Genomic DNA, 10,735 nt, shown 5'->3' with positions numbered 1-10,735 from the left:
AAAGAAAACTTATTTATTTACAATATAGAAAACTTATTTATTTACAATATGCTATCAAGGTAAGATTTACATTATAGATTAAATAAATGTTTGTAACATTATACACTCATTATAAATATATATAATGTTTTAAGCATTTTTTTAATCTACAATTACATTGAAAGTACAAAAGCAATAAATAAATTAAAATATACGAAAATACAAATTGATGGGAATTGAAGGGTTTGTAGTATGTTGTTATGATGTGCCATTCAAATTAAAAATAAAAATAAAAAGTTTTTAAAAAATTACAAACCTAAATGAAAGGCGGAGACGTGGCCACATGTCCAACTTTACACATGGGAAAGGGTAGTGTTTATCAATGCATGGAACTTAGTGGTAGACAACTCATAGAAAAAGAAAAGAAAAATCTTAGCTTTTGGGTACTAGTGACTAGCAATAGAAGAAGGAGAAATTATAAGGTCCTAATGGTAGATAAGTGATGTGATCTACCATTCCAGTAAAAGACTCCCACTTATTTAAAATTGTGAAATTTTAAATAAAAACTAAATACTGACTCAACAATTTTAAATAAATGGAAGTCTTTTACTGGAATGGTGGACAAATGACGTGGTCCACCATGAGGACTGTATAATTTCTCCTGAAGAAGGAAGATGCAAAAGAGGAAGAACAAGGAAAACGAAGATGAGGAAGATAAAGAAAAAGTTTGTGTTTTTCATCTCATTTTATGTGGATTTTTTGATTTAGCGTGTTTTGCAAGGACGGAGGAAGAACTTGGAGTTGGGAGGGTAGAAGTATATACACAAAAGCAGCATCTTCTTTAGGAGAATATTCAAGCCACGACTGAAAGCGATCATCTTCATACCAAGAATCTTAAAAGCTTTGACCTTTTTCAGATTTTTATTTTTTTTTTACAATGAGGTTGGAATGGACCCAACTTAATGTAACGTCACCAAATCTCATCTTGTTGATTAACGTGATAAGTATATATTTGCCTACGCCATCCGGGATCAAGTTGTAATTGCAACAAACTCACATCAACCTTTTGAAATTTTGTTTGAGAATTTTTCTCAATAGAGATGTTGAGATTTTCCTCAATTCGAACGTCAGGATTTTCCTCAACATTAGTAGTTGGTAATGTTGCACCACTAATATCAGTCTCTAAATCATTTGAAACTTTTCTTTTGAAAAAATCAAATATAGTAATTGAGTTTTTTATAATTTACAAATAAAATATAATTTAAAATTATCATGTCATTATATGGTTAATAACCTATAATTCCTTTAATCACTTATCCATAAAAAAACATCTTTTTAATTTTTTAAAAGACACCAAACCACTACCACAAGACTGCATCAAAAGCATATATGCAATATATAGGCGTTGAGACGTGTTGCACTGTTGCTAATGTTGTACTGTTGTGTCACTTGCATGTTTTGTTTGTTTATGCTTTTCATTAAACAAAGAGAGGAGAGGACTGCTAGACTCAGTGAACTGGACAGCTTTTTATATATAAAAAAATATAAATTTTGTCATTGATTAAATAGAGAAAGATGAGTCTAGAATCGTAGTGCAAGTTTACCTCTTTGTCTCTGGTTCTTTCTTTCTCTCTTTCTCTTTAGTCTCTGCCTCTCTTCAAATTCTCTTCACAATTTAATCAAACATTTAGAGATTCAGATATGAGAGAAACTGAGGGAGGATACAATATTCTCATCCAAACAAATAAAAGAGATTGGATATGAATTACCAAGCTTGTTCTGATAGAGGCAAGGCGGTGTGGACTGGTGGTGGTTGGTGGCTGGTGGTGGTGGCATCAGGCGTGGTGTGCTATTGTGCTAGTCTGCCTCTGCTTCTGCTGCTCCCAACCCCTCAATCTGCGTTCTGCCTTAAGTTAGGCTTAATTAAATTTTTTTTTTTTTTTGGAATGGCTTCAAAATTACTTTTTATTATTTATTTATTTATTTATTATTACGTGTGCCTTGTTGTTGGGTGTTTTCCTTGACTAGTTACCTCTCTCGTTAGAATCAGGTTTTTTTTTTTTTTTTTTTGCTTGTGTTTGTTTTGGGCTTAATTTTTCCTACTGGGCTAGTTTTTTATTTTTATTTTTATTTTATATTTTTTAGCTTTTAAAAATATCAATAATATTGTGGAGGGATAAAGTATAATTTTATTGAAACAAATGGCTAAAAATGATATATTATATATACTAAATTAAAAAAAAAAAAAATCTGGGGGCTACTGCCCTCACGTCCAATAATAACTCTGTGTTTTGGGACTGCAATTTCAAATTCGGGGTTGATAAAGCATAGAAAATGGCAGAAACAACTCAATTTCACCGGAGATGAAGCTAAGTTGCACGGACACGACACGGACACGGACATGGGGATACGGTAATTTTTGAAAAATAAGGACACGACACGACACGGCGGCGACACGACGATTAAATAATTAATTAAATTTTATATTTAGATATATTTTTTAATATTTTTAGACATAAAATACATTTATATCTAGAATTCAAATTATGTAGAACTACAAATAAGTAAACTAACACCTAAAGTAGTACAATAATACACATAAAATGTTTAGAGTACAAACCATAAAAGGATAACAAGTTCAACATCAAACTAAAAACATAAAAGGATAACAAGTTCAACATCAAACTAAAAACATAAAAAGATAACAAGTTTTAAACTACAAGATTATCAAAGAACAACAACATCATCATCATCAACATAATCATTATTCTCAACAATACTTGTCTCCATCTCTGGCTCATCTAGTGTGAGATAAGCAATCTCAAGCAACCCAGGTCCTCCAAATGGTTCATCCCAATTATCTCCACCAATGTCCCACTTTTTAGATTCTTCACTATTGTACTCGGGCCTCCTCCTTGAAAGAAGTCGAAGATTAGAATGAACAAACACTAAATCTTCAGCACGTTTAGGAGTAATTCTATTCCTCCTCATAGAATGGATGAAGCCATAGGTACTCCAATTCCTCTCAGCACATGATGATGAGCAAGGCTGTTCAAGAAGTTTTAGAGCTAAAGTTTGAAGTAGTGGTAAAGTAGACCCATAAGTTGACTACCAAAGCATTGGATTGTAGCTCCACCTATCCTCCATGTTATCCTCATCATAAGCCTGTAATGAGTTAAACAAACCAAACTCCACATTAACTTTTTGCCTATCATCAGGATCAGGAAAGATCCTTTTGAGGCACTTGTTTCTCTCCACTGAAATTTCAGCATCCTTATATGGTGCAACACGGCCTCTAACTTCCTCAATCCATTTAATAGTATAATACCTAGTTAAAAACAAATAAACAAGTACAACTAATAAGTTTAGTTTATTTATTTGGAAATACCTAAAGAATATAAACGAAAAGATTAAAGAGATAGAAAAATTACTTTGGATTCAAGGAGTGGGCTAGGCAATGAAGTGGTGTGCAATTTTTAGTCCACCGTTCAATAAGTATATTGTGTACCACATCATAGAATGGAGACTCCTCATAGTCTTCCTTGCCTTCATGTTGGTATATTTCTTTCTTCACATTTTCTATCATGGAATCCCACATTTCATACACCTTATGGAGAATAGGTGCATCCGTGTCAGCCACTCGAAGCATCTCATAAATAGGTTCTGTGAATCTTAGAATGTATGCAACCTTGTCCCACCACAAATCATTCAAAATATAATCCCTCACAGTTTGAGCTTTTCCTACATCATCTTCTCTATATGACATCCATTCCTCACTAACAACCATATTTCGAAGATTTTGTTTTACTTGAAACAATCTTTTAAGCATGATAATTATTGAAGCAAATCGTGTTTCAGCAACAACAAGTAACTTCAAAGGAGAATATGAATTAAAAATTGCTAATCTCATAGAATGATTTGTGATGAAAATACGAATGAAAGTTGCCTCATCTGAAACTTGTGCAATCCAGTTACATTCATTATACGCATCCTCATTCTGCAAAGAGTACTTAGGTGCACATATATTCTTCAAAGCCAAATTGAGAGTATGCACAACACAAGGTGACCAAAATATATGAGGATATTCGGCTTCAACAATAGATCCTGCAGCCTTCATAACAGACGCATTATCAGTAATAATTTGGACAACATGTTGAGGCCCAACCTCACCAACGACCTTTAAAAACAAGTCAGCAATGAAGTGCTTGTCTTTGTACTCTTTGGTACCATCAATGGATTTGATAAAAATTGACCATTTCTGTGATGTAGCCATAAAATTGATAAGTGGCCTTTTTTGTACATCTGTCCACCCATCACTTACAATGCTTAAACCCTTTTCTTTCCAAGTGTCTTCAATTGCCCTCAACAACTTCTCAATATGTGCCTTCTCTTTTTGCAACAAAGTTGTTCTTAGTTTATTGTAACCCGGAGGAACATAGCCCGCTAAATTATTATTAGCTGCAAACTTGATCATCTCAATCCAATACGGGTTCTTAGCAAAGTGAAAAGGTAAGCCAGCAGAGTAAAATGTCCTAGCAATAAGACAATCTAATTGCTCTCGACATTGATTGTTAAAAGCCCTCTCCAAAGGAGAATTCCCAATCCCAACCCCTTTTTTTTTTGAGAAAAATGGATGACTTGTAGCTGTACTACTCTCCCTACTATCCAAATTAGGACTAGTAGGAGAATCAGTTGGTAAAAACACTAACTTAGGCTTCTTCAATCTACGCGAAGATTCCTCAAATGCATCTTCTAATTTCTGCATTTCATTTTGATACTCATCTCTAACCTTGGCACATGCTTGTATTCCAAACTTAGGCAATTTTAACAAGTGTGCCTTCACCCTTGAATAAGACCCCTTGAAAATTTTTTCACAATAGTTACATCTAAAAGAAACATTCCCACCACCAACACTTGCTTTTTCTAATCTAGTAACATATTTCCATAGAGGAGCAGCATTCTCAGAAGATGATTTCTCATTCTCACTTTCATTTTCAGGATTCATTTTAATAATTCACCTACAATATTTAACTTCAATAAATAAATAAAACTATAGCAGGGCACAAAAACAAATTTATAAATGATAAGTTATAACTAAAAAAAAAAAAAAAAAAAAGACAAAACACGTTATATATATATATATATATAAGTGCTTAACAGTTAACATTACACCCACCCACACTAAAATTAACACTTGAAAGAAAGAAAGAAAAAAAAAAAAAAAAAAAAAGCAGAGAGAACAGAGAAGAGGTGAATCGGACCTGTTGTCCGCGCCGAGAGAGATGGAGATCGGAAGGGACGGATGGAACGCCGTCGACGTCAGAGCTCGCTGATCGGCATGAGCTAACTCCGGCGAGGGACAGACGGCAGCGGCAGCGACAGAGGGAGGATGGGTTTCAGCGACAGAGAAGAACTTGAGTTTTGAGGGTGGGTTTCAATTCCAACTTTCAGGCCGACCGGCCCTGTCTAACTTCGGCGAAGAACAGACAGCAGCGGCACCGAAGTGGGTTTCAGCAACAGAGAAGAAGTGAAGAACTTGAGTTTTGTGGTTTGAACTTCCAATTTTCAGATTCTAAAAATATTTTATGGTTTTAGGGTTGTCACAGATCAACGGTAATGGTAAGTCCATCTGTCAAAATCTGTGCTTTTTTCCTTTTTTTTTTTATTTTTTTTTATTTTTTTTTTTATTATTGCTGGCGTGTTGGACGCGTTGGAACCGCGTCGGCGCCGTGTCGGAGCCGTGTCGGACAAGCGAAAAAAAAAAAAAAAAAAAGGGACACCGCCGGACACCGGAAACTGGCGCGTCGTCCCTGTTCCGGTGTCCAACACGTGTCGGACACGGACACGACGCCAAAAATGGCATGTCCGTGCAACCTAGAGATAAAGTGAGGGTTTTTTTTAAAAAAAAAAAAAGAAAAAAAACAATTTAAAAAAATTAGTCTATATCTCTAAAGTTTTAAGTTTAACACTGCCTTCCACTTTGGGATTGCAAAAAAATAAAAAATTCATAATAATAATAATTTTACCTAGAGGAAGTTACAGATTGTATCGTCTATATATATTTACATGAGATGATTTCAACACCTTTCACAATAGATTTTTTTGACACTTAACCATAAAATTACTCACCACCTGGGCCACGCTCATGCCTCTTAAACAGTCAGGCCCAAATCTAATTTGCATTTAAAATCCAAACAGCTTTACTTGCTAGTTGCTACTTAGGTCCGTTTGGATACAGTTGAAAACTGAAAATTGAAACTGAAAACTGAAAAAAAATGTAGTGAAATAATTTTTAAATGTGTAAATAATACCGTGGGACCCATTTGTAATAAAAAAGTTGCTGAAAAGTGAAATTTGTGGGTTCATAAACAGTACACGATATACACTGATTGGTCAAAAAAATTTGAAAAGTCAAAGTTTGCGGCTATTGTTCATTGAACAGTAGCAGCAACACTCAAAAAGCTCAAAAACGCGTGAAAAAAAAAACAAAAAAAAAAAAAAAAAAAAAACAAAACAAAACGCAGACGCAGAAGTTTTCATCCCAATCCAAACGCAACCTTAGACACAAAATCAAACATATTACGCCCAAAGTCTGTACACACCCCTTCGTAGCTTTTTGACCTCCAATGTGTGTGTCCCGTGCGGCGTGGTAGGAGAACACGCATAGAGACTCACGTTTCCAAGTTTGCTTAATAGTGGGCCTATTTTCGAGCCCATGAAAGAAAATGAGTCCATATTTCATTATATAAGCAGCATTTTAGGTTAAAGTGTTTTATAATTTTTATGGACAGAGAGGAAGCGGCGGCAGCCTATGATGGGGAGAAATGCGTGTGCATCTTTACCCACCAGATCTGTGTATGTTCCAACCTGTTCTCTCCCCTTTTGTGTGAGGGTTTTATTTCATGTTCCTACTTGTTCTGTTAGTACTACTTGTGCAACTTTTGCTATTACTAGTAGTTATAATATCGAAAACCCAGATCAGTTCATGAATTATGTGAGAATTCGATACAGAGGCTTTGATCATGGTTTGGATCCGTTTGATAAACTGCTTCATCTGAACCTTTTGCCTGCAATTATAGATTTCATTAGTTTATATTTTGTAATTGCAGCAATAAAGTATTATTCGACCGTGATTACTTTGTATAAGGATTTGAATCTTAATCGTTGTCTTCAACTTGTCTTTTTCAAATGTGTTGATTAACTGTTTCTGCCATTTGAAATGGATTAGTTGTTGCTTTTTCTTTGAACAAAAATTATGTTGTCCTATTATCCTAAGCTTTGGTTGCTTAGGAAGGTGGAAGATGATAGACTGTTAATGTTATGTTTTGATGTATAACATTATCATTGACAGTTTATGTAAGGACAAATTTAAAAAGTTAAAAGGATTTGGATTTGGAATCCAAGAAAAGGATTTGGAAGTCAAGAAAAACAACTATTGGATTATGTTTTTCCTTGAAAAAGGATTTGGAAGCCAAGAAAAAAAAAAAGAGACTTGGAAGCAAGCTGACAAAAAGAAGAAGATTGAGAATGGATGGATCTGCATAGAAGAAATTATGATGCTAGTTGATGATAATTGTCTGTGAAATTGTAATAAATAATTTATTTTGATCTATAAAAGTGTTCATCTTTTATTTTTCAAGTTTCATGATGTGTTCATCAATTGATATTGTAAGACAAAGAATTAATGAGAAAATTAGTCTCTCTCGTGGTATATTTATTCCAAATATTGCAGGCTTGTGTTCCAATGTACATGGTGAGGTTTCTCATTTTAAAAATTGGAAAATATTAAGTTGGATCTCAATATTTTTATCTATAATAATCTTGTAAATGGAATGTCCAAAGCGCTAGGAAACTTGAAACTACTGGTAACTATTCTCTACCTTATGAAGTGGAGTAGGACTAGCTGACTAGTAAATGAAGTTGTAGAAAATGGATGACAATGGTTGCTTAGTTGATTGCTTGATAGGTAACATGATAATCTAAAAGATATATTAGAACAACAAGACAACATGGCAATGAAAATTCAGCAGAAAACTTGTTTGATGACTATGGAAATAAAAAATTTGAGGAATCTCCTCAAAAGCTTTTGTGTAAGCTATCTTAATATAAATAATTGTTTTCTTCATTACTGATTGCTCTCTCTTTCCATTTTGTTGGACAAGGTTACAATTTTCATCTTTGAACCTTATTATTTTACTTGTGTTGTTAAATGTTGCTTGCAACTTTGGAATATGACAACCCGTGCAAAATTGTTTGGTGAAAACACCAGTTTGATTCCTACATTTTAAGGTTACAGTTAATTTGGTTTCTATATTTTGATAGTATTCAATTTGGTCCTTATTATTTTTAATGTTGAGTCAAATTGGTCCCTACCATTAACTTACTAATGAAAATTGCCTACTTGGCAAACAGTGTGCACAGTTGGCCCAATTAAAGCCTATGACTTATAAAATTGTACATCACAAGCATCCCCTCCATGTCACCCATTCTTCTCAACTCAACTTTGTAAATATTAACAGAGAAGGCCAGAAAATGAAGAATCATTTTGAAGATGATGGAGGTGAACTTGATTAGAGGTATGTTTCTATTCTGCTTAAGTGGTTTGTGGGGCATCCAAAATGAAGTTAATGAGCTTACTAGTATTGATTGGTTTGGTATTTAGTACAACTGTCAAATTGAATGAAGTTTGTATATATTTACATTGTTGGTAAAAACTCTCAAAAGTGATACTGGTTGTTTGACACATGATATTTTGAAATTTTATGCTATTCACTAATGTTAGGAAAGGAATGTTATTTGCACTTTTTGCTATACACTCTTTTTTCACTCCCAACCTTTAGACCTTCATTTAAAATTAAAATAGTGACCACATTTCCTTGAATTTCTAAACTACAATATTTTTTTTCTTGTGTTACTCAAAGTTTGTAATTGAGGTGAGTTGAAGAGCTTCTCATTTTAGCAACATTCTTTAATGACTTGGTATTTAGATCATGTCATAATCACATACTCATGTTGTAAGATGCTATACTTATTTATATTGGAACCCTTTTTCCTCTCTTCGTGAAATAGTTTGCAAACTATTATGATGTGGGCCATTCAATTTGCAAGGAGTGGTATCAAATTGGTCTTGCGTTTTAATTTTACACAAGGTGTTTGAGGAAATGTCCTCTTTTGGGCTCTTTGGTGGTGGGTGGTAGCTTTTTTCATTAGGATGTCAAAGTAAATAAAAAAGACGGTTTGATGGAAGATGTCAAAGTAAATAAAAAAGACGGTTTGATGGAAGTGTTTTGTTGGTAACCTTTTTCTACATTAATACCTTAATTAGGTTGAGATCATATGGATGTTGCCTTTTCTACTTAATATCACATTACAAGATGGCGCATGCTAATTTGTGTTGAGATTGACACCCTGAGATGTTTATATATCATTGGCTATGGAAATTGAGATATGACATTTGAGCATGAGAGAGATGATTCTTGGGTTCTCTAAGGGGGTCTCACAAAGTTAGTGAGCAATTTCATGGAGAACTGAAATATTTTGTTTATATAAGGTGGTGTTGTTTGACAGCTAGAATTTAGACGGCCATTGGCTAAATGAAGTTCTTGTTTGCTAATGATAACTATAGAGTCGCATCTTGCTGTACTGGATAGAACTACTCTTTTGAAGGTTGCAATGTGGGATTTTTCTGGGATTGTTCTAAATATGTTTGCAATGTAACACTTTTCACCTATATTTTAAATTCAATTAGATGGAAAAAGGAATCAACCTTCTTAATTACATAACCACTTCATTCCAATTATTACACAATACATAATCTGAGTGCGGAGGCCAGCACAGCGCCTATGTCTATCACATACCTGATCTTATATATAAAGAATAAATCCTATCAATCTGGTTATATGCATAATTATGTATGTGCTGGGTTGTGTGAGCAACAAAAAATATACAAAAATGGTAGATGAATGAATTCATTCTCCTTTGTTGTTGCATTGAAAGCCATGTTATATTGTTTGGGACATTGTTTGTATCCCAAAGTAAAATTTTCAAAAACCTTAACTATTACATCTTAATTGCTTTTGCCTCATTCTCCCAAAAAAAAAAAAAAAAAAAAAAAGGCTTTTACCAAATATTTAAATCAACTCAACTAAAGCCTTAATCCCAAATAAATTTGGGATGGCTATGAATTCTTATCAACTAATAATTAAGATATTCAATAGAACCTCATTAGCTGCATTCTTACCCCAAGCTGGCGAAAGAGACACTAGTGACTATACACATTATTTAACTAGACGACCATGGACTTAAAACTTCAGAATTAGTAGTCAAATTTTGTTACAGATGGAAGGTTGATTTAACCCCAATGCTACTCCATTATATTGTGGTGCTTATTCCTCGGAAATGAGTGACAATCTTGAACAAGTAAATCTAATGTCCAAAACTAAGGCCTTGCTCAAAAGCAATTTCCTGGAAGGCCTGCATAAATCCAAAAGAACTTAGTTTTGGTGATGATTATGTACAGGACTTAAATTTTCTAGCAAAAAATGCTGTGAACTCAAAACTTGAAGACAAACTTAAATTTTACGAAGTTACAACTCATGGAAAGATGCTCAAAAGCAATTGCCTAGAGGGCCTGCATAAATCCAAAAGAACTTTAGTTTTGGTGATGATTCTGTACAAGACTTGAATTTTTTAGCAAATTATGCTGTGAACTCAAAACTTGAAGACAAACTTGATGCTTAGTAGTTTGAAGATGTTT

General features: G+C 33.8%; 1 protein-coding gene and 1 long non-coding RNA gene across 2 annotated transcripts; one reads left to right on the top strand and one right to left on the bottom strand.

Moving 5' to 3' along the window:
* Positions 1 to 2,648: 2,648 nt before the first annotated feature.
* Positions 2,649 to 4,292, bottom strand: LOC126716812 (uncharacterized). The gene is made up of 2 exons (XM_050417805.1): positions 3,411 to 4,292; positions 2,649 to 3,307 (listed from the first exon to the last, which is right to left on the bottom strand). The coding sequence occupies exons 1-2, from the start codon at positions 4,250 to 4,252 to the stop codon at positions 3,088 to 3,090; spliced, it is 1,062 nt and encodes a 353-aa protein (XP_050273762.1). The 5' UTR covers positions 4,253 to 4,292; the 3' UTR covers positions 2,649 to 3,087.
* A 2,246-nt stretch (positions 4,293 to 6,538) lies between these two features.
* On the top strand, positions 6,539 to 8,780 carry LOC126716811 (uncharacterized). The gene is made up of 2 exons (XR_007652293.1): positions 6,539 to 6,834; positions 8,401 to 8,780. It is a non-coding gene; the product is annotated as an uncharacterized LOC126716811 (long non-coding RNA).
* Positions 8,781 to 10,735: the final 1,955 nt, after the last annotated feature.

The sequence above is a fragment of the Quercus robur genome, chromosome 3, assembly GCF_932294415.1.
Source record: "Quercus robur chromosome 3, dhQueRobu3.1, whole genome shotgun sequence".
In the NCBI taxonomy this organism is placed as follows: Eukaryota; Viridiplantae; Streptophyta; class Magnoliopsida; order Fagales; family Fagaceae; genus Quercus; species Quercus robur.
This window is presented reverse-complemented; position numbering and strand designations above follow the sequence as displayed.

Coding starts and splice junctions, on each gene's coding strand:
- LOC126716812 (XM_050417805.1), bottom strand. CDS start 4,252: ATGGCTACATCACAGAAATGGTCAATTTTTATCAAATCCATTGATGGT. Junction 3,308..3,410: donor GCCCACTCCTTGAATCCAAA/GTAATTTTTCTA, acceptor GTTTTTAACTAG/GTATTATACTATTAAATGGA.